The 23493-nt window shown below is 40.1% G+C and overlaps 1 protein-coding gene across 1 annotated transcript in view; it reads left to right on the top strand.

The window, feature by feature from the left end:
* Positions 1-16721, top strand: part of CD2AP (CD2 associated protein) — a gene marked incomplete at its 5' end in the record, with an annotated part of 72648 nt that extends 55927 nt beyond the window's left edge. The window contains 7 exons of the mRNA XM_084261178.1: positions 2340-2499; positions 3636-3778; positions 11504-11619; positions 12468-12554; positions 13167-13351; positions 14471-14534; positions 15684-16721. Coding sequence (XP_084117304.1) covers positions 2340-2499; positions 3636-3778; positions 11504-11619; positions 12468-12554; positions 13167-13351; positions 14471-14534; positions 15684-15725 — 797 coding nt within the window. The 3' untranslated portion in view covers positions 15726-16721. The remainder of the gene's footprint in view (positions 1-2339; positions 2500-3635; positions 3779-11503; positions 11620-12467; positions 12555-13166; positions 13352-14470; positions 14535-15683) is intronic.
* Between the last annotated feature and the right edge of the window lie 6772 nt (positions 16722-23493).

The following is a 23493-nucleotide window of genomic DNA, read 5'->3' as shown; positions in this document are numbered from 1 at the left end:
ATCAAAATTTAAAAGCAATACTCCTATAAGTATTTCTGTATTTATAGTGAAGGTTGCTTAGTGGTATCATATAGAATTTTTTGTCTGGTGTAAAAGCCTTCAGATTAATATTTTTCTTTCTATTACTAAACTTCGCATTTTTAGCCAACCCTTATCTTTCTCATCACGGAGCAAAATCCAAAACTGAGGCATTTTGTCCTGCAGAATTGTCCAGTTTCTGTGCTCATGGTGAATCTTGACCTTTGGTATTAACATTTTCCACTTAGCTGTGGACAGGGTTTATATCCCGTTTTTGAGTAGGAGTAATTGAAGGGAATGATAATTGATGATGATTCAGGAATATGATTTGACGACAGCATTTTTTTTTTCTGCCCTCAGTATCAACTCACTGATTCTTAAAAATAAAAGGCGTAATTCTCAATCTGTGTTCAGCACAGATAAAATGAAGTTGATTGAACCTCAGTCATTCTGACTGCTACTGGGCATTTACAATATAAATCCTGAGTATAGGATCAGTAGACACAAGCGTATGTCCCTGTTCACAGGCTGCTCTACACAGAACAGCCAGCACCACCGTGTGGCAACAACCTTCCACTGCTCTCAGTATTTTACTGGTTTTTAACTCAATACCAAGAGAGACTGGGCGGTGATGGCACCAGCTCGGTGTTTTTGGTTCATGTTTACTCCTGATGTTCTTCTGTTTCAATACAGGAAAAAAAGAATCTGCCATGGATGATACTTTTCCTTTTCTGAAGGGTCTTTATGATCTGTTATGGAAATGGTTTAGGTTTTCTTAGATCTTTTAGGTTCCTGCTTGTATCAGGAATAGTGTGGCCAGCGGGATCAGGGAAGTGATTGTGCCCGTGGTACTCAGCACTGGTGAGGCTGCAGCTCAAGTGTTGCATTCGGTTTTGGGCCCCTCACTACAAGAAAGACATTGAGATGCTGAAGGATATCCAGAGGAGGACAATAGAGCTGGTGAAGGGGCTGAAGCACAAGTCTGATGAGGAGTGGCTGAGGGACTGGGATTGTTTAGTCTGCAGTAGAGGAGGCTGACGGGGAGACCTTATCGCTCTCTACAAGTACCTGAAAGGAGGTTGTAGTGAGGTGGGGATTGGTTCCTTCTCCGAAGTAACTAGCAATAGGACAAGAGGAAACGGTCTCAAGCTGCATCAGGGGAGGTTTAGATTGGATATAATAGAATCATCAAGGTTGGATAAATCCTTCAAGAACATCAAGTCCATCTGTCAGCCCTACACCACTGTAATTTCTTCACTGAAAGAGCAATCAGGCCTTGGAACAGGCTGCCCAGAGAGGTGATGGAGTCACCATCCCTGGAAGCGTTTAAAAAAACATGTTGTAGACATGGCACTCCAGGCCATAGTTTAGTTGACACAGTGGTGTTGGACAGATGGTTGGACTTGATGATCTTAGAGGTTTCTTCCAACCTTAAAGATTCTGTGATTCTAAGTGAGACCAACACTTGGTTGAAAATAAAACCATAGAAGGAGAGGATAGGGGGAGCCAAAGCTGAGGGGCAGTCTTTCCATACCGCTTTACCACCTTAACTGTAAAAGGCTGTAACTCCTTACTGTAACCTAAGCATAATCTTTATAATCCTCAGTGCTCTGTGCGTGCCTGGCTGAGCTGGAGCATAGCTTTACAAGGAAAAGTAGAAGGTATGCCCTGGAAATCCCGCAGGGTGTGATTGGGGAGCATGGGTTGAAAGTTACTCAGCTGATAGTTGTGAAGCAGCTTGAACTTTTACTGGACAGTATTCAGTTAGGTCACACAATGAACAATAAATTTAACTTTTTTGGTGGCACATAATTAATTTTTATCTTGAATTTGTAGGAAGGTAGACTTTTATCTAAAATAATCAGATAAATACTCATTTCCCCCCCCATTTTTCCATGGATAAATTATGCTGTTTGTGTGTATGAAAGAAGTCTAGCTACAACAAAACAAAGCAACTCTGAAACCCTACCTCTTATAGGAGATAAGCTGAATTCATAGAAAAAGGAGATCAGTAGCAGTGAAGAAAGATTTGTGGTTCTTGGCTGTTATTTGCAGTGTAACAGTGTGAGTCTGTAACTTCTTCCTACTGTTTCTTGTCAGTAGAACGACATTTTCCCTACTTTAATGTTTGTTAAGTTCAGGTAAGTCTTTTGTATGTGCTGATAAGGTATCACTTAAGACACTTGCATATCTATTTTTCACTTTTCCCTGATCTTCAAAGTCAGTATTTCTGACAGCAGTTGCTTTCTAATTGATTAGCATTGTAAGAATCTGAGACAACACGGGTTTGTAAAATGCTCTGGTGACTTTTATTTTGTCAGATGAAAAAGGAGCTTTGGATCAGAAGCCTGTGAAGCCACAAGCTCCTCAGGTTCCACCCAAGAAGCCTATTCCTCCAAGCAAGGCTAACAGCTTACTGAGAGCCGGGCTTCTGCACCCAAAACGTCCCGATAAACCTGTTTTGACATCGTCTGTATCCAAGTCAGTATAGCTTAAATATATTGAAGTATATTTTATTTGGGTGGTTGTTCTGTCTTCCTTCATGGCTGAGGTGGGAAGAAATGTGTGTTCAAAGGGCAAGAATATGCGAGAAGGGTGCAAGGGTGCAGGCCCTACACCTGCCAGTATCTTGGTTCTCCAAATTTTTATTGATGTGAACTTTGAACTTCCTAATTCTTTAGGAGATTGAATCCATCTCAGAGTAAATACTACAGCATAACTAACCATGGTACAGGGGTTGGAGGGGACCTCAAGAGATCATCAGGTCCGGCCCCCAAAGTTGCTGATTTACTTCAACAGATTTAAACCTTTTGGGTAGTTGAATATGCATAAATGTCTGAAAGTTTAACAGTGTTCTAGGAGAACAAGGCTGATATATCCTAAAGCACTGCAATAAAACTTTCAGAGAAAGGATTTGGAGTGTGTGTTAATAACAGGGGCGTATTGAAGCTGACAACTGGTCCACTTGATGTCCTTTTTTTATGCTGTGGTATAAATAACAAGAATTGAAAAGGGAAATGTCAACTATTCAGGGTGGTTTTTTTGTTCTTTTGGCTTTTTTTGAGTTTTTAGTTTGGGTTGGGTTTTTTTTGTCCCTGGATGACGTGACCAGACATGCAAAGAATGTATAGTAAAATAAAAGTCATATATACAGGTATTCTATTCTATACCCAGAAAGTAATAACTTATTCTTGGCAGCTTTTTTCTTTTTGGGAGGATTTTGATGTCAAGGAGTCTGAGTGCGTTTCTAAATATTTAAAAAGATACATGCTGCAGGTGCTATTCATCTCTCCTTTTTTTCTTGCACCACAGTGTACTACTCTGGATTTAAGTGCCAAATGTACCCTGTAGTAAAAGTTTTGGGTTATTTTACAAGGGAGTTGTACCTATTTGACAACTTTGCTGGAGCTGAAACGGAAGAATTGTCTTTTATAGGTCTAGAATTGATCTCTGAGCCACTTGATTTATGCATGGCTTTAGAAAATTATAAAATCTACTGTTTGTTCTGGGTTTTTTTCCCCAGTTTCCTTCTAATTCTTGGTATGTTTCATTTGTAGGCTATTTAATCTCTTGACTAGGTGTGTCATCTTGGTGTTTTTATTTTTTCCTTAATACAGATCTAATGGAGAAGTCGTTTCTCTTCGACCGAAATCTGAAGTTGAGCCAGTAGCAAAACCAAAGTTAGACTCTGAACCGTTGCCACTTAGACCAAAATCAGTAGAGGTAGATTCACTTGTGGTAAAGAGCTCTAAAGAATCAGGTAAGAAAAGAATAAAATGTTCTTTTGGGTCTTTCTGTGTGGGTTGTACTATTTTACGAGGTTAGAATAAGCTTTTTGAGTAATTTTCACAAAATGCCACAGAGGGCAATTATGCCTGTTCAATACAAAGTATATTTTTGTAGAACTGTAAGCAGCTGAAAGCAAGAGTCAGCAAGCAATGAACAGATAGATGTCAGCAGGCTATTTGGAGGTAGTTGATGAGCTTTGTGTTAGAAGAGATGATCGCATGGGAGGAACGTGAGTAACAGTTTATTCTTCTGAGTTGAAAGCATGGATTTTTTTTGCTGTCACTTTTATCTTGCATTTTTATGAAATTGTTTTCCTTCCTGACTGGTTCTGTTGGTTCTGCTCTTGCATATCAGATAACTTTTGCTTTTCTAGCTAACTTGCCTATTTTTAGTAATGCCATTACCTTAAATTTGGCTGGCATGGTATATCCTACGTTTGAATTTCATGCTTACAGCTTTGCTTAATGCACCTTGAGCCAAACCCAGCACCTCTTCAAATCTAAATTTGTCAGTAATAGGTGTGATATTGGTTAAAGCAAGCACATTGATGATCAGGCTTTTTGAGCTGTTGTGTATTTCCTTTTTCTCCTTTACTGACAGCGCAACTGATTTGTCCTCTATATTTGCCTTTTGAGCAGAATTCACCTGCTCTGGGCATGTATTTTTAAAAAACCCTAAATTATTGCTATTTTATGACTAACCACTGCAGAAAAAAACTTAAGTGAATTGTACTTGCAGTGTTAGTCTTGCATATCTCAGATGCACCCTTTCATCTCAGAAAAGTTTTCAATAGCAATTAATTTAAAAAATAATATAACTTCAGTTTTTAATTTTTTTTTAGGCTAACTATGATATTCAGGTTGTAGAAAAGTTGGTCCTAAAGCATAATAAAATCATCTGGGAGATAAAAGCAATACAGTAAAAACCCAAAGCACTCTACCAATAGGAAAGAGTACTCCTGTTTATTCCCCTAAGCATTTTAAAACATTCTTCTAAGCTTAAAAGCTTCATGTGAAGAAAAGTTGGTTCGTGTTATGTTTTTACTACAGAAGTCATGTTTTTCTGAGCCACAGAGAGCTAGACTTCAGGAGGTATTAAAATATCCTCTAAGCACTACAAATATAATGAGTGTTATCCTAAAACAGTGTGGGGATTTTTGTCGGTTTGTTTTGGTTGGTTTTTGGTTTTTTAATTCTCCAGTAAAATCCGTGCACATGCTGTGATACACCTGGTTTTAAACCCTTTGAATTGGCAGTTTAATTGTCATTCTATTTAAAGATGAGTTTGAGGCTATGGTAGAAACACTTTCAGGCCAAAGCAAGCTGAGAGATGAGCGGTGTGCTCATAAAAAATATAAGCCTTATGCTGCTGCTCAGGTGTTTATCTCTAGGACTGTGCTAGATGTGTTACTGTATAGCATAGTATCATTTATCCTCAGGAAAAAACTTCCCATAAAATGTCTTATTTTTTAATTTAGGTGCAATTATCTTGACATCTTTAATAACCAGAGTGGCAACACAGGAGCTGTGATATTAAGCATCCATATATATAAACCCCTAATTTATACAAATTTAGGAAAAAAAATAAGTTATCTGTTTTATGATTTGCTCACAGAAGATTTTGCAGGCTCATGGAGCAGTTGAGGATTTTAATACCTGAGAGGGGAAAGGGAGAGGCATGCATAACAAACAAGGGGGTGAGGTCTGTGTCCTGGTCCTTTGGCGCAGAGCAAGCGAGGGAGGTTCGGGCAGTCTGTGTGGTGATGCAGCACTGACACCTCAAGGAGGTGAAACTGTTCCTTGTTTAAAATGAACTGTGTACTTGTAGTTTTACAGCTCTTGTGAAAGTGACCAGTCCCAAATTCCTGCTTGTAAAACATATAGGATCTCATACTGTAGCAGCAAAATGCATACAGAGACATAAAGATGTAATACTCCCTGCAGCAGCTAAGGCTATGTAAAGCCCCAAAAATCTTGGGTCCTTATATAAATCTTAAAATGAAACTGTCTTGCAAGAACTAGGATAGAAACTTGAGGGAAAATGTATGGCTGGGATTGGCAACTGCATTACCAGAGTCTTGGGATTTTTTTTCTTCCCCTTCCCCTCCTGCCCCTTTAGATTGAGATCCTGAAGTGAGTTAATTTTTTAGATAAAACAATTTCTTTAAGTGTGGATCTTATCTTTTTTTGCGACTTAGTTTGGCCATGAAGCATGGTGTGAGTTGAGCCACTTTCACTTTAGCCTAAGAGGAAGGTGTAAATACCCTGTATCTATAGGAAAAACAACTCACCCCATACCAAAATCTGGCCTCCAGACATCAGATAAGGACAAATCCTCAAGAATATTCGGGAACGTTGATCATGTTGATATATCTCCTCTTGAAGCTTTATTTGAAAACAATGCATAAATGTTTCTCTGCACGATCAGAACTGAAGTACTGTGAAAGACTAAAGCTGTAACACTGGCATGCTGAACATGTAAAGCGATTCTGTTTCTTCTACAAATGTTTCTTTTTTTCCTGCTTTGTAAAATAATTTTTTTTTTTTTTTTTTGTTCAGAATCTTTTTCTAGACATTCCTCTCCTTGGCTTTTCTTTCCAGATTTTGTTTCCTATCCTGTTTGCCATGTTTCCCTTCTTACGTGTCAGGAAATTACCCTACCCTTCTCCATTTTGGTAAGATAACAATCTATAAGGAAATCCAAATGCTTTATGCCATACACATAGCCTCTTCTTAACGTCGTAAGCGTGGTTTTCAGTTGCAGTTATTGATACTAAAACTTTTGGGTTTCAATTTAAAATGCTTTTTCTGTTTCTTTGAATGCCTGTTTTCCTTAGCTGTTAAACAAGAAGATACTTGAAGTATACTTTTCAATTAGGAATTTGTAGAAGTTAAAAAAAAACCCACAACCAAACAAGAAAAACCTTATGGTCCAGATAAGCCAAACCCCATGTTTATAATAAAATGTGTGCAACTCTTACAGTACTTCTGATGTATGTAGGTTGAATGGCTTTATCTTTCTGAATACACAAATGATGCAGTTATGAAGCCTTTGGGCACTGAATGCTCTAGTGTTGGCTATTTAGTATCATGAGTCTTGTAAAATAGTGTTTTTGAAAGTTAAATATAAGGTATGTGTTAATTTGTAGCAAATACCTTATACTGCACATTGAACCCTATACCTCTCCCCTAAATTTTTGGGGTGTGCTCCCAGCAAGATGAGTAATAGGAAAAAGGCTGCCATCTCTTTTTACTTTGCAGGTTAATGCAAGATCTTGTCTTTTCTGAAATACTGGTTCTGTTTTACTTGTCATGGGTTTTGAAAGCCCCCAGCATCATGAGATGTTGGAAGGAAGGTATGTTCTGGAAAAAGGGTCATGTCACTCCCATTTATAAGAAAGGGAGCAACGAGGACCCAGGGAATTCCAGGCCGGTGAGCCTCACCTCTGGGCCTGGGAAGATCATGGAACAGATCCTCCTGGATGACATGTTAGAGCACACAGGGGATGAGCACGTGATCAGGGAGAGCCAGCACAGCTTCACCAAGGGAAGGTCATGCCTTACCAATCTGGTGACCTTCTATGAAGGTGTGACAGCATTGGTGGATAAAAGGAAGGCAACTAATGTCATCTACCTGGACTTATGCAAGGCCTTTGACACAGTCCCCCACCACATCCTTATCTCTGAATTTGAGATGTGGATTTGATGGGTGGACGTTCCAGTGGATAAGAAACTGACTGAAAGGAGACAGACAAAGGGTGGTGGTCAGTGGGTCTATGTCCATTTGGACGCGGGTGCCAAATGGGGTGCCCCAGGGGTCTGTCTTGGGACCAGTGCCCTTTAACATCTTTATCAGTGACATCGATGATGGAATTGAGTGCACCCTCAGCAAGTTTGTGGATGACACCAAGCTGAGTGGTGTGGTTGACACAATAGAAGGAAAGGAAGCCATCCAGAAGGACCTTGACAGGCTGGACAGGTGGGCCCAGGTGAGCTTAATGAGGTTCAACACTGCAAAGTTGAACTTGGGTTGGAGGAGTCCCAGACATACATACAGAATGGGAGAAGAGCTCCTTGAGAGTAGCCCTGCTGAGAAGGACCTGGGGGTTCTGGTGGATGAGAAACTTAACATGAGCCAGCAGTGTGCTCTTGCAGCTTGAAAGGGCAATGGTATCCTGGGCTCCATCAGAAGAGGGGTGGCCAGCAGGGACAGGGAGGTGACTGTCCCTCTCTGCTCTGCCCTTGTGGGGCCCACAATACAAGAAAGATGTGGAACTGTTGGAGAGGGTTCAGAGGAGGCCAGGAAGGTGATCAGAGGGCTGGAGCACCTCCCCTACGAAGAGAGGCTGAGGAAGCTGGGCTTGTTCAGCCTGGAGAAGAGAAGGCTGCAGGGGGACCTCATTGCAGCCTTCCAATCCCCGAAGGGAGCAGAGAAACAGGAGGGGAATCAACTTTTTAAAAGGGTAGATAATGGCAGGACAAGGGGGAATGGATTGAAGCTAAAGGAGGGAAGGTTGAGTTTAGAGACTAGATTTTAGGGGGAAGTTCTTCACAGAGAGAGTGTTGAGGGGCTGGAACGGGCTGCCCAGAGACGTGGTGGATGCCCCGTCCCTGGAAGTGTTCAAGGCCAGGTTGGATGGGGCCCTGGGCAGCCTTGTGTAGCTCCATGCCTGGAGGCTGGTGGCCCTTCCTGTGGCAGGGGGCTTGGAAGTCTGTGATCCTTGGGGTCCCTTCAAACCTGGACCAGTCTGTGATTTGATGATTCAGACTTCACTTCAGCTTTGCTTCTTTTTTTGTGAAGGCTTTTGAGACAAATTGGTATCTAGTATGAATACACTGAAACATTCACAAATCCTAACAAAATCCCTTGCCCTACTGTATTTCTTAAAGCTCCTAGCAGTTCTGTGATGTATGGACCCAAGTTAAGCTTGCAAAAGAGATGTTTCTAATAGTCTGTCCTAAGTAACTGCTCAAGCTTAGCTCATCTTTCTAGAAAGATAAGTACTTTCACTCAGACTTAAAATAATTTTGTGCCTCAGATTATCCCCAGATGTATGGTATTGCTTTTTTTGGCATTATGACAGGATTTCCTTTAACGCTCACAGGCTGGCTGTAAGAAAGTTAATTGATAAATCTCTTTATTGGTTGAAATGAGTGTAAATTGTGAACTTTCAGCAGGTTTTATCAATATCTCTATTGGTTTCTCCTAAAACAATTAAGAATGCTGCTTAAGAAGACCACCCCTTGCCAAACCCACAATAAAACAAGTGAAACGACCAACCTTAATCCCACCAGCCTGTGTTTTCATTTCTTCCCTATAGCAAAGCAACAAAATGGGAGAGGTAAAGAGGAAAATGCAAGTGCAGTCAGAATTCGCTCTGCCTGTTACATGCTGGTAATATTTCAGTGCTGAGCAATTGTCTTGGATGGAGCAATTTCCCTTAGAAGATCTTACAGATAGCAAAAAAACCCCAAAGAACAAAACAAACACCCTGGCTTTAGTGTCATCCCACCACTTATGTTTAAATCATATGCAATTCAAGACTTCAGCAGTCTTCATCTCCAAGCCTTGTCAAATACTGTGGGTTATTTTTCTTTCCAGAAGTACACATTATTCTTAATATATCAGTTTGTTCATGGTGACAGGACTGTCATTACAATCATAATAGCAGCTCTATTTGCAATTCTTACTTAAATTCACAAAACTTACTTAAAATTACCTGTGCAGAATGGAAAAGGAGGACCATTTAAAGGCAAAATTTACTGAAATGGGGGAAAAGGCATATATTTGTAATATATTTTTCTGCCTCCTTTTTTACCTTTTTAATAATACCTAACAAATGTAAATCCTAATTTACACTTTGGCATGGGTTACTGCTCTGGGATTACTGACAATTGAGTAAAGAACATGAAGGTTGGTCACTGTTGCTTGACTTCTGATAAGCTGAATATTTTATTTGCACAGCCTACAACAGCAATACCTTCATCGTTAGTTATGTCTCCCTCATCCTCTTTTCCATCAACCGCTTGCCATTCATCGCTCTTCTGTTTCTTCCTGCTTTGTTTTCCTTCCCTTCCCAGCTTTTTTTAATTGCAGATATGATGATATGTTTACAAAGCACTGCCTTTACATTCTCTTTAATAACATTAAAAAGCAGCAAAACTGATTGGTAGCAGATAGTGTTACAAAAGCTTACATCTCAATGAGGTGATCAGGGATGGCTGAAAGATTTGAATATTTTAAATTCAAAAGATTTGAATATTTTAAGGACTTCAAGGAGAGTAACTCAGCATAGAAGACATCAAAACCAGTTAAATACTCAGCGGAAAACTTAGTTCCTACAGGTGTAGATTAGTTTTGAGAAAGCATGAATGAAACTTGGAGTAATCAGATGAGTCTGTCATTCAAACACTGAAGTGGCATGAATCGTCTGGCCCTGTCTTCTTAGGGCTCTTTTCCTATGTGTCCTCTTGCTGTAGCTTCAAAAATAAAACCCAGAGAAAGCAAGTGTCATAGATTCTGTTTGATAATTTATACTGTCATCTAAAAATCAGAGGTTGCCAAACACCGTCCCCCAAACCACACCAAAGCCCACAACCAAACCCCAGCCACCCACAAAACCACCCCCCAAACCTTGAATATTACTTCTAGTGCCCACAGTAAATGCTGTGTGGCAGTTTAGTTAAGCATTTAGAGTTTCTAGAGTAAGTCTAATGGATCTGTGTTATGAAATGTTACTTAATATCTGTAATGTCAATGCTGAAATAAAAATACCCTATTGCATTGCACATCTGTTGGCAGGTAAGTATTACTGTATTTTTTGTGGAGAAATGGTTAAGAAGTTGAGTTGCTAACTAGGTGAGCTACTTAAACGCTATTAGATTAGATATATTCTGCTCTTCCTATTAATATTTTTTTTTTTCCCTAAGATTGTCTCTTGCCATAGAATGCAAAGATCTTCTACTGATCTGAAGAGAGCCTTTACCTAGAGCTATGAGCTTAAAGGGACTAACCCGCAGGGATAGCTATATGATTTAGCAAAGTACAAGAACAGAGTCCTGAAATGTTGTATTGGAGACTTTACAAAGCTGTGTATTTTCTTTACCAAAAGTACTGCATAGGAAAAAAATGACCCTGTACAGAAATATTCACAGTTAATGTCTCATTAACTTACTTTCACCAGCTTGTGGATGTGTACTTCACCATATTGTTTTTATTTTTGTCTCAATCATTAAACTTGGATTTTTACACTTCTCATGCAAGTTTAGCAATAAGAAAGTACTCCTCTTAAATAGTTGAATGTGGCACCTCTCTAAAAAGCAGTCATAAATATGTTTTTCTCCAGCTATTTGTTAAATCTGTGCTATGCTGTCATGTTACTACAGCACTACTTCTGTTACGAACTTAAATTTAAATGCTAGTTGAATTAACTCTTGGTTTTTTGGGGGGTGTTTGGGTTTGGTGGTTTGTTTGGGGTTTGTTGTTGTTGTTTTTTTCCCCAAGGAGGGGAAGTGTGATTTCCTAGATATGTCAGAGTCCTGTAGTTGTTTCACATGGCTCACGTGTTATATATGCTGAAAAGATTTGAAACAGTAAGAATGCTGATTCTTTTGTTTGTTTGTTAAAGAGTGTTAAAAAGGAACATGGAAGAATATTCTGGTCTTGATGGTGGTCTGTGTTTTCATCTTTTTTCTAGATCTGTTAAGCTTTGATGATGTAATAGCTACCTCAGATAATCTATCACACCCTACTGCAAGCCGACCCAAGATGCCTGGTAGGAGGCTGCCTTCCCGTTTCAATAACAGTAGTCCTGTGAGTATAATTTGTCTGTGTTCCTGGTAGTGAACTAAGAACTAACTTCCCCAAAAAACATCATTGCACTGGGAAACAGTCCTAAGAACCATTTACCAGAGAGAAAAATGCAAACTGCAGAAGAGGTTCAGTTCCTAGAGACTTTGCCTACAGGAATATCCGTTCCCAGGGGTATGTAAGAGAAATGACAGGTCTGCGTTGCATGTGAAGGAGCTTTTCTGTTCTGTGGGGTATTACTGGAGTAAGTCCTCAGCTCTTTAAGCATCAGTTATGATGAAATGGGTGTTGTGCATACACACAACCCTGAAAGAGTCTCTAGTGCCTTATGAGCCTGACAACATACAGCAGATTTGTAATGTAATGTTGCTGTAATGCAGAACTTGCGGTCTCATGTCTTAGCATGTGAGGTTGTCAGGCCATGGGAACTGAGTGGTGCAGAGTCTTTGAAATCAAATTATCTCATCAGATGCTGTATAATTTGGTCACGTCACTTACTGTCTACAATTAACATGTTTCACAGAAACACCAACAGATTCCCCAAAGCATCAAGTGCTTGTTTTGTTAAGTGCTGCAGGGATGCTTGAAAATCCTGCCAAAGATTCCTGTGTTTGATTTAAATTCAGCTGAATGACTATTATGAGGAAGGAAAGTTCTCACTGGCATGGAAGGAAAAACATAGTAGTGTATAGAATTTAAGTTTCCGATCATCCCTTGGCGGTTTTTTTGGTGTTTTGTGTTTTTTTCCCCTCTGTTTTTTGTTTTTCTATTGTATCTTTATAAAAGTGGTATTTATCCATTTCCTTATTTAAATATTGAAAACTTTTCTACTTTTATAAATGGTTTACTAGGGAAGTCAAAATGTGAGTCCAGAAAAAAAATTGAAGGTGCAGAAGGAAGAGGAAAGTGCCAAACCACAGTCAGTTGAAACAAAAAAGGTATGGTACCAAGGAGCTAGAGAAGTACCAAGCAGCTGTTCTGTTCATCGTGCCCATGTTTCTACCTTAGACTGATGCAACCACCTAAATGCAAATGACTCTATTTAAGTCCAAGTGAGCCATGTCATTTGGTATAAAGTTCAAAATACTTCAGTATAAAGTTCATTTAACAGCTTTAAAACTTTAAACAGTTTATTTAACAGCATATTCTATTATTCTATGATGAGAACTAGTCTATCAGCATGAAACATCTATCATTTCCTAAATAAGCTTCACGTCTGCTCAACCTCTCCTCACAGACAGAACATCTCAGAAAGATCAGAAAGGTGCACAAAAGATTGTTTATAATTCAATGGGCTCCATTAAATCCCCCCCTTTTTTTTTTATCTGAAGTGTAGGGAACTGCAGTGTAAACACCTGTAATAACTGTATCTTATGTACTACACTAGTTCATTTGAACTGGACATAATTTTTTAGATTTTCAGGAGAAAATTAAGGGAACTTGTGCACATGTAGCTCCCCTAACAGTACAACCTGAGTACAGCCTGTATGCTGTAAGTGCTCAGCATGATTTCATTTCTTAGCTTTCTACTGTTACCATCTTTTTTTCAGTCATCTGCATTCAGTCCATCAATTCCATCTTCATCTCAGAGACCAAGTTCTGTTATACTCAACTTATTTCCTGGAGACATCCAACTTAGAGGAGAAACAGACGATGAAAAAATTTCTGTGGAGGAGCTCAGGACTCAGATTAATGAATTGATGGGCTTTGTGGATACACTGAGGAAAGAACATGGGTAAATATTGTCCTTCTCAGTCTTCAAAGTGATATATAGACATCTTCCAGGCTTCTTAAAAAAACAACCAAACAAACCAACAAACCCAAACCAATTATTCCAAGTATTAATTTGGAACTTCTTTCTTTAGGAATTAAGCCAACTAGATGTCCTAAATATGAACAAATACGATGGTATATTGTAATTTGTTGACATTTTATCCTTCTTACTTTGTGCTCCTGCATTCATTACAGATTTTGGAAAATTTTTCTTATCACTATAAGGAAAAGTATGTAATTTTTGAGGTATTAAATAGAAGAAAGTGTGCTTTGTATAATACCATGCACAAGCAATTGCAACATGACTAGTATTAGTGCTTTTCAAATTGCTGGCCGTGGTACCTCCATCATCAGTGTGCATGGGGGTAGGTTATGTTTGGAGAATGAAAGGAAAAATTAATTAGTGCTTGAGTAAACTCAGTAAAGAATAATCTGTGGGAAATTTACCATTCTTTTAAATTTTGCAGTGCAGGCATTCATTTTGGTGCTATTTAAATGATGACTAGTGCTAACCAACTAACAAGCTTTTAGAGTGACCTCTTGGGAGGTTATAAAGCATCAGGATCAGTTGGTCTCCAAAGCAAACCAGTAAATTATGAGTTCTGGCAATTAGTGAACTAGTTCTTCAGTGACATTCTTAGCACTTTCTTGCCTGAACATAATTATGAAATAAATCATGTTTTAGGAACTTTCTGTTCTAAAGAATTTATCTTCTCTGTGTGGAAGTTGCCAGGTTATTTTAGCTTAAATTCAACTCTCCAAGTAAAATAACAGTGCGGATGTTTAAGTACCCTATTTAGAACTGTTGTTATAAGTGAAGGATGGGTGCATAGTGATAGGTAAGAAGTGCGGGGAGTTGGCAGATGTTTGTGGCTGACCAGATTTGAGTACTAGTTCACTAGTGAGCTTGTATGTGTATAAGTTATATTTGTAAGATGTGGCATCAGACAGTTGTTATGTGAATTCCTCTTGGAAAATTTAAACAAGGCCTGTGCTTCCTGTTGCCTGTGCTGCCTGTTCATGGTAATGTGGGACTTCCCCTCCCTCTAACTTTTGTTTCTGATGTCTTATCTACTATTAGGAGAGAACTGGAAAAACTAAAGAAGGATTTGGAAGAGGAGAAGCTGTTGCGAAGTAATCTGGAGGTAATATTGCAGTTTGAGGTGTGTGGGGAAGTCTGGGGCTATGTAGGAGATTGTTCTGGAATTTGATGCCACAGAAGAGTCCCAACGAAGCTACTCAACCTTTGTATTCCTGTGTTAATGGGGAGTTGCACGAATGGGTCACGAGGCAGGTGGGTGTATATAGAAGATTCTCAGTTCATCTTCATTCAGCTTGCTTTGTCTAGAAATTTTTTGTTAACAATAATGGGTTTTGGCATGTAAGTTCAGTTTAGTGTCACTAGATTCTGCTCTTTGCTAGAAATGTCTCCAACTGGAGCTGTTCCAGCAGAGAAGATGAATACTTTGCTTTTGTCAGACTTGGGGTACAAATTTACTGTATGTAACCAAAAGCAAAGCAGGGTAAAAGTAATTTTTAAAAAAATTTTTGATGATCTGTTTAAATACTAAGTGGATAATTTGCTGAAAGAATGCATCTGAAAAGTTTCCTTATGAATGAACACTACTCCTCTCGATTTATTGATGAAGATGGCTACCTGCATTGCAGTCAGATGTCATTAATTAGTTAATAGGATGAGCACACTGTAGGAAAAGTATTTCAGTCTGGTACAAAAGGCATTTTATTTATGAAATATTACTCCTTGTTGACTACAAAGCTGCTTTTGAAGCTTGAGAAAAACTTCTGGCGAGTTCTCTTTTTAATGTGTCTCTAAAGCAATCAATGAAGTTGCCTTCAATCTGTGCTGGGGGTGAAGAGGAGGTAACTTCTGGGTAGTCCCTAAATCCATATGAAGAAGTACAAATCAGTCCTGGCAGGGTGTTTTGCATGAAGGCTGCTTTAGGAAGCTGGTCTGAGGTGTTGGTGCCATGTTACATTGGGGACATCTCAAATGATTCCACAATGTGGCTTTGACTGCTTTGTTCAGAGTGAATTTCTCCACTGAGATGTGCCAGAGCTATAGATAATTTTTAATTATCTAAAATTCTTGTTTGCTTAGCAATATAGTCATATAAAAGCTACAAATATGGAGCTATCAAATACTTCTGCTATCATTTTATTTATTTGAGTGTCTTTGAAATAGAAATGTTGTGATTTTGGTGAATGCTCTGAAGGATTTAGACTATTGCTACTTTAATACTGACTCTTTCTTCTCCAAATGTCTGTTTTTCCAGCTTGAAATAGAGAAACTGAAGAAAGCGGTGATGTCTACATGAGACAGCTATGGACTCAGTGTTTTTAACTTGCCAGGAATTCAAAGTTGAACCCAAGGAGAACTGACTCTTATTTCACAATAATGGATGCTGATGTTCTACAGTCTTAAAGAAAAAAAATATATAGTAAAAAAAGGAATATAGTCTTTTATTCAGAGAGATAAGAAAACAAAAGAGAATAATGATGTAATTTTTTTGCCAATATAAAAGAGGCCTTATTTCTTACTGTGCTGGAATTGCAGACCTTATTTTTTGGTTTGCTTTGAAAATACTACTGAATCTGTATAGAAAGGAGAGGGAATTCTTAATAGATTTTTTTATTGAATATCTGTAGCTTAATTTTTAAAGAGATCTATACTATAAATAGGTTGATCTATCTTGACAACTAATCTGTAAAATAGTCTACTGGGAGGGATGGAATAACTGTCATAGCTGTAGTCACTACTTTTCCCCTATGTGCAAAAGGGAATATAAAATATTTGTATAATTTTGGTAGTCTTACCCAGGGTTATGCTGTTGTGCCTGTCTACAGTGAGAACATGAATAATATGCTGTTTATACGTTGGGTGATGAGATAGGAATTTGTTCATGCAATGAAGCAGGTGAAACTCCTATGCATTGTAATAAGAACGAACGATCTAATCCGAGTAGTTTAGCAGAACACTTTGTCACTTGCACTATTGGATTAAAAAGGGATTTGGGACTGAATCATGAAGTTATGACAAAATTAACTTTGGAAACCATGAAATGTGGGAACTACAGTAACAAAGCTAAAATCCAGTCTTAACTCAACCTGTTGTGCCTAAAATATCACAGCATACAGCGTGGAAAAGGAAACCTTCAGTCACATCTGCGCATCTGAACTGAAGTCATCGCTCTTTCTAGTGGCTGAATAAGCATCTTGATCTGTCTTTAACAACAGTCAGGTTTTGTTTATAATACGTCTCCAAATAAATCCCTTTGGAACTTTGATACTCTCAAAAACTCTCAATATTTATATGTTTATGCCATAAACTTCATCAGTATGTCGCACACCTCTAAATTTAATAACATCCTTGTATTCTAATGAGTTATCAGAACCGTTGCTTTGAGAGCATTGTGCTCGTTTCCGAGACTGCATCTTTTGCTTTATATGGAAAGCAGTTGAAATCTCATGGATTACCATTATCTTTAACCTCCAAGCTCAACAGTGCTCCAGAGTAATATGCAAATACCACACGAAGTGATGGGAGACAATGATTTTTATTGCTGTGTTCATTTGATTAATGAATTAAAAACCACACAGCTTTAGAAAGGCAGTCAAACGTGTTGCTTGTGTTTGTAAACGCCTTCTCTCCTTTTGGTCTACTAGACTTTAAATGACAAAAGCACCACGCCACCTAGTTTGGCAACTTCACCTGTAAGAGAAGTAATTAAGTTTCTATTCATGGGAATAGTCCTAAGTATAGTAATTATTTAGTGTGTCACTTGAGCAAGTGGCATGGAAGCCTTACTTCTTGAGAGTGTACGTTGTCCACAGTTGATGCATCATAAAATACAAACATCAGAACGTCAACAGGAGGATGGTTGTCAGTTGCTGATTTAAATTGTTGGCAAAACATAATCCTATGCAGGTATCAGTTAATATTTGCTACCCACATTGCTAATAAGCTGATTGAATATTAATGCTTTTAACTTCTAATTGCCTAACAATGCATCACGAATGAAGACTTGAGCCAGATCTTTGTATTGCGGAATAAGGTGTAGCAGTAATGCTTCTCATCAGACAAAAACCCTTGCTTAGAATTCGTGTCTCCAAGTCAGGTGATGAAAAGCAGGAATTGAGCCTAACGGAATGGCCAATTTAGTTGTACAAGCTCCTCACTGTGATCAGAGCATGAAACAAATCTAGGAATGGATTGCTCTACTGAAATTGCGTCTGCGCGTAAGCTCGTAGCAGATGAGCAGAACAAGACAATCAATTAAAAACCACAAATGGAAGAAAGGTGTTCCTTATTTAATGGCCTTTGTTCGCTGTAGCAATAAATGACCCAAGTGCAATGACTTGATTTAATAAAACCCTCCTTTAAAAGTCGCTGCTATGAGTATTTTTAGCCATAAGGAAGTTGCCCTGATATATGTCTGTCTTCTCTTCAGCTAGTGTTATGTACTGGAGTGGAGAGGGAGAGGGTAATGGTTTTGAAGACATTCCACAGTACAAGTTCCTAAAAGCAGTATGCTTCACTGACTTGTTTACTGGTGCTGTAAAACAATGCATGCTACCCAAACTCAGCAAATAAAAGAAGTTTAAAAACCTGTTGAAATGTCTGCTCAGTTCTGTTCAGGAATGTTTCATCTGCCATTAAATTCCTTGCAGGAGGAGTTTGGGGGGTGGGAGCGAAGTGTGTTGTTATTTCTCTGGTTCACATTTGAGGCTTTCAGGTTTTAAGCTACTCACTGGGATCCTGTGGTTCCAGAGTGTTAGTATGGCTTGGGATCCAAACAGGTGGAAAGCTTGCTGTTCTTTGCAATGTAACAGAGAATCTTAACTTCTCAGTATCTCTTTATTCTTTTGCTTTTGCTTTTTTTCTTTTCTTCCCCTGCTGGTCCATATTGAACTGACCTCACTGTGCATCTTCAGAGCCTTGGGTTTTGGGTTTTTTTGTGGTTTTGTTTTTTTTAAGGTCCCTCTTGCCACTCAGTAAATAAATGCATACTGGAATTGCTTCTCAAGTATATAGCGAAGAATTGAAGACAGAGGGTGACACCTTTAAAAGGTGAACAAAGAACAGAACAACAGAAAGGCATTGTAAGCTGCAGTGGGGTTTTAATTTTTATTTTTAAAACATCCTCTAAAAAGCTTTTGTTTGCATATAAAGTACAAGTTTGAAGCATAAAAATTACAGATCTGTTTTTCATTTCCAGTTAAATACTATGAAGATAATGTTTTTATAGTATTGCTTTAGGGGGAAAAGTTTCTTCTAAGAAACCTTAATGTAGTGAAAGGTTTGACTATGACTCCTTTAGCAAAGTATCTGTTGAACTTGTACATAAACACCTTGTATTCATTAAAGTCATAAATTCACAGAAGCCTGTGACTTGGTTCTGAAGGAAATGGTAAAAAAAAGTTTTCCCACCTGCCTGACTTTTGGCTGCTACTGAAGTTCCCCGAGATGTCCGATTGCTGACAGTTTGCTTTCTCAGAGCAGTGTCAGCAGTTACTCATATCTCGTGGGTAATTGGATTTTGCAAGAGCTAAAAAGATGAACCACTCCCTTCCTGGGTGCCTAGGCACGTACCTTCCAGCTTGAAGACTCTGAACACCCTCCACCAGCCTTGTAGAGCATGCAACTGGTACTACTGGGGTCAGGGTTTGGAGTAGTACCCTCCTGGCTGGTTGGAAGTCATGGTTTAAATGTCTTTCTAAGCCCAAGAAGGGCAGATCCCACCTCTTCTTCTGGGAGATGCATGTGGGTGGGTCCCTGTGCTGAAGTGTGCCAGCCATTGAGTCCTTCAGAGGACTGTTGCTTAGGATGGGGAGATGTTGGAGAATCGAGGGGTATCCAGTCCTGCATCATAGCAGTGGTTTGAGGTGAGGTTGGGGCTGTGTGGAAGCACAACTCTGGGTGCCTAGTGGAAAAAGTCTTTAGTGTCCATACTTTGATGCAATCTGGTTGTTGGCCCTTCTAACTTCAAGGGTTGCAAAGGTGCCACCGTTTAGTTCTTCTCTATGTATCTGCATCAAGAACAAGTGATTTCACCTTCCCATGTGGGTCGTGTTGGCTGTGCCTAGTTGTGCTTGGCTTAATGCCTACTTGATACCAATGCGAGGTGCCAGGCTGGCTGTGTCAGAACACTAAATAACACCTGCCTTTAGGCTAAAACTGGGGAGCTTGTGGCCGAAGGCTGACTGAAGATGTGGTAGCAGACAGAGCAGCACTGCTTCAGGAAACCCTATAAGTGCATGACAAACACCTCAGAGCTGTGGGGGGGGGGGGGGGGGTGGTGGTGGTGGGGGTGAAGATCGTGACCAAAGTTCTTCCAAAGCAGCCCTGTGAGAAGAAAAAGCATTGGGAATTCCTCTTGTGTTGTGGTTAACTGCTGGCTGTAAACTGGAAATGCTCAGAAAAGCAGGAATGGAGCCAACAATGGAGGTGGCACAAGGTTCAGCAGGCAACTCCCGCCCCTTAGGGTGGGTGCAGCCCATCAAGGAAGGTTATTACTTGCTCATTCTGCTTTTTAGCTGCACAAGCCATTGTCAGCGGCATCACCTTTGAATTACGAAGGATAACACATTAACTTCACCAGGTTTTTGATCAGGCGTTTTTATTTCTGGGGTCTTTAGAAGTTCTGTTAAATACAGAAGAGCAAAATAAGTCTCCTCCCCAAAGAGGAAGGGTAGAAACCACCCAAGCATGATTCATCTCTGTAGCCTCCTGGCAGAGGTGGCAATCTGGCAGTTTTGTGGGTGTGTTTGTAACTTGTTTTGTCACTTTGCAGTGCAATACCTGTGTCATCATCTGCAGGTTCCTCAACGCTGATCCAGTCAGACAAGAAAAGAAGCAGGCTGGTGCCCGGGGTTATTTCTTCATGGGAAGAATGAATCAGAGCACCCAAGCAACGCTGGGTGAGGCTGTGAGAGTGAGACTGGGGCGCGATGGCAGCAGATGAATGGTTAAACACTTGCCTGTGGTATCCTGAGGATCTCTGTTAATTTTGCTTGCAGTAGAGCCCAGACTTCTGGAAACAGTGAGTACCAACAAACCTTTATCCAGAGCTGCTTGAAAATTACTAATAGTCTGTGAAATTGGTTCAGTCATAATCTAAAATGCCCCTAACTGCTTAAGATGGATTTACTTTGGACTTACTTCTTCATTTTTATGTTCTCCTTCCATCTGGGGAAATAATTAGGCTTCTTAATTATTCTCTCATCTTTTATTTTTCTAATTGGTCTCTAACCACTGTGGTGTCACTTTTAAAAACATCTGAAATTTTCTTACAGCTGATGTTACTGTAAACCAGCCTCTCAGAGCTTCCTTTACTTAAATTCACGTTTTCTGAGTGTGATCCCTTTTAAGAGTACAACCAACGCTGTTCAGGCTTTGGTGCAAGAGCTTTGGGTTTTGTCCTCAGGTGACCACGTTGACTCTTTAAGACTCCTGTTGCTGCCTTTGTGGCAGTGGGAAGTGATCACATCACAGTGGCTTGCGAACTGTTTGGGTTTTAAACTACCCATGAAGCCCTGAAAATAGTAAATTAGGTTCTGTAACAAATAATTTACTATTTTTTACAGATAACCCTTTAAATACACACAGCACAAGATTGCAGCAAGCATTTGAGGAAACATGCTTGTCTAGCTCATTATGGCAAGCCCAGAGACAAGTTTTATTTTGTACAATACATGCTGGTAATTTTTGTGCAGCGTAGCTTTCCCCATGAGCTTTTAATTAATACTTCATTTTCTAGAGTAGTGGAGAGGGGAAAGCTGTGAGCCGAGGTGATGGAGAACCCATTGGTCAGAGACTTTGGGTCTATCAGCCTGGGGCTGTGTGGCATTGCCACAGTTGTCCCTGCTTGGGTTGAGCCCTGGAAGCTGCGAGCACGTGGGGCCAGGCTGCCTTGTGATGCACCCTGACAGAAATTAAACCAAGAAGGCTCTTGGGGCAGGGAAGGAGGGGTTGCTTTGTAGGGTTTTAAAAAGCATGTTGATTTTAAACCAACAGAAATTATAGGGTGAGGGCTTTGAATTTAAGGCTGTGATGCAGTAGCCACAGTGTGCTTTACTTTCAAAATACACAATTGCTATGCCTTCTTTACTGCTTTAAGAGGCTGTTTCCTCTCCATGACCATCATCTAGCCACTCGCTTCTTATTCCTTCCCTCCTGTTGAGGGGTGCTTTAACCAAATGAAATAAGCTGGAGAAGGCGGTTAGCAGCTGGTAAGCATCTCCTGAGCTGGGTGGGAGACACCTGGAGATATGGCAGTGTCCTCTTGCTAGGAAGTCCCTTCCATGTGAGAAGGCTTTGACACCTCAGCTGCTCGTGTGTCTGTGTGCAGATGGAGTAGAAACCTCTGGAAGAGAGGAGTAATGTGGTTAGAGCTTCTTTATGGAGGCATTAATAGTAGTAGAGAGGTTATGATTAGACATGCATTATTCTCTGCCTGAAGAGCTATGATTGGATGCTTTGGAGGGAGAAGAATAGCTGTACGTGCTTTCAGGTGTCCTTATGTCAGTATATCCCTTTTTTCCCCCTGAAGTGACAGCGACTTGTTGCTGTATTAATTGTTTTGCCCTAATTTCTATTGCTGCATGGTATAGTTAGGCTGGCACGTTCGTGCCGTGGTGAGACTGGGTGGTTTCTGTGACGAATCAAGCAATGCAACCGAGCCAGATCGGTGTTTCACTGGTAACACTGGCCAGGATCTCTGTGAGCCTTAGATACCTGGAGCTGTCCCAGATTTCTACCTCGCTTAAAGGTTAACAGCCCTAGGTGGAGTTACATCAGTGATTAGAATGGTTGTGATTTAATGATGAAACACGATGAGCTCAAGGATTCCTGGCTGTGAAATGGAATTAGGGCTACACACATACATTAAACACTTAATGACTGCAGAAATGGGAAAAGAATCCAACACAACCCTTGGCCTCAGACCTGTGTGTGTTTCCCAGCCACCTCCCATTCTTCAGCAATATTGATCTGAGTCTTTTCGTTCACTACTTCTTCTCCATTTTATTTCTCTAGAAGAGCTAAACTTTGCTAGCTTTACACCCAGAAAATGCTTTTACTGGTGCCAGTCGAGTTTGAGGGCTGGTGGAGGCTCTCCTTTAGAGCTAGCTTAGGAACTCGGTCGCTCAGCCTAGCTCTTCCCTTTACAGTCTTTTCATACTTAAGGAATAAACCAGCAGGTCTCAAAAGACAGTAAGGTGCATGAATGTCAGGATGAGAGGGGGCAGCCAGCTGTGAGCCTGGCCTTTTGGTGCTGTCAGATGGCATGGGCTTGGGGTTTCCTGGATAGGAAAACACCTTCCTGCTCTATCAGTGCAGGACCCCTTCTGTTCCAGCATCCACTGTGTAGTGGGGGAATAGTGAGTGGTCCCTGTGGGGGTGCAGTGATTCACCAAGGTTTTTCATGGGTAGAACCTCCTGAAATCCAGCCACCGTCCTTCTTTGCCATTTTGTGTTTCTTCTGTGCTTTAGTGCTTTAGCTCACTGATTTTATGCAGGTTTTTTAGTACAGGGCTTAAATCTACATAAACATCCAGTGACAGAAGCTCAGTGCCTGAATTCCCTTGAATCCACAGCAGCTGTTGTTCTGCCCTGGACACGTATAGCATCTAATAATCAGATTGGGCATAACACATTACTTTTCCTTCATTCACTTTACCAGATTATTTTTCTCCAGCGAATATGCCAGTAGCAAGTTGCATCCCCTGGATATTAAGCTTTTACCAAGGACCATGGGAAACTTCATGGAGAGACCAGAGTCCAGAATCCTTGTGCAAAATGAGTAATACTTCAGTCTGGTCCTTCTTTCTCAGATTTTGATGCCTGAGCCCTGAGGGCCGAAGTTTCCTCCCTTGCATGGCTGGTCCCATCAGGAACCATCTGAGGAGAGAAGAGCAGTGTTGAACCTTCTGGAGACAAGGCTGTCTTAAATCACTTTGAAAGTGACCCGCAGGTTGAACCTCTTTAAGTTTTCCAACTCCCAGTTTACAGTACGTTATTAGTAGAGAACAGGGTTGGGCTTGATGATCTTAATGGTCTTTTCCAACCTAGTGATTCTGTGATTA

The sequence above is a fragment of the Gallinula chloropus genome (genome assembly GCF_964237585.1).
Source record: "Gallinula chloropus genome assembly, chromosome: 3".
Classification (NCBI taxonomy): domain Eukaryota; kingdom Metazoa; phylum Chordata; class Aves; order Gruiformes; family Rallidae; genus Gallinula; species Gallinula chloropus.
The sequence above is the reverse complement of the archived record's forward strand: the minus strand, read 5'-3'. Positions and strand labels throughout refer to the sequence as shown.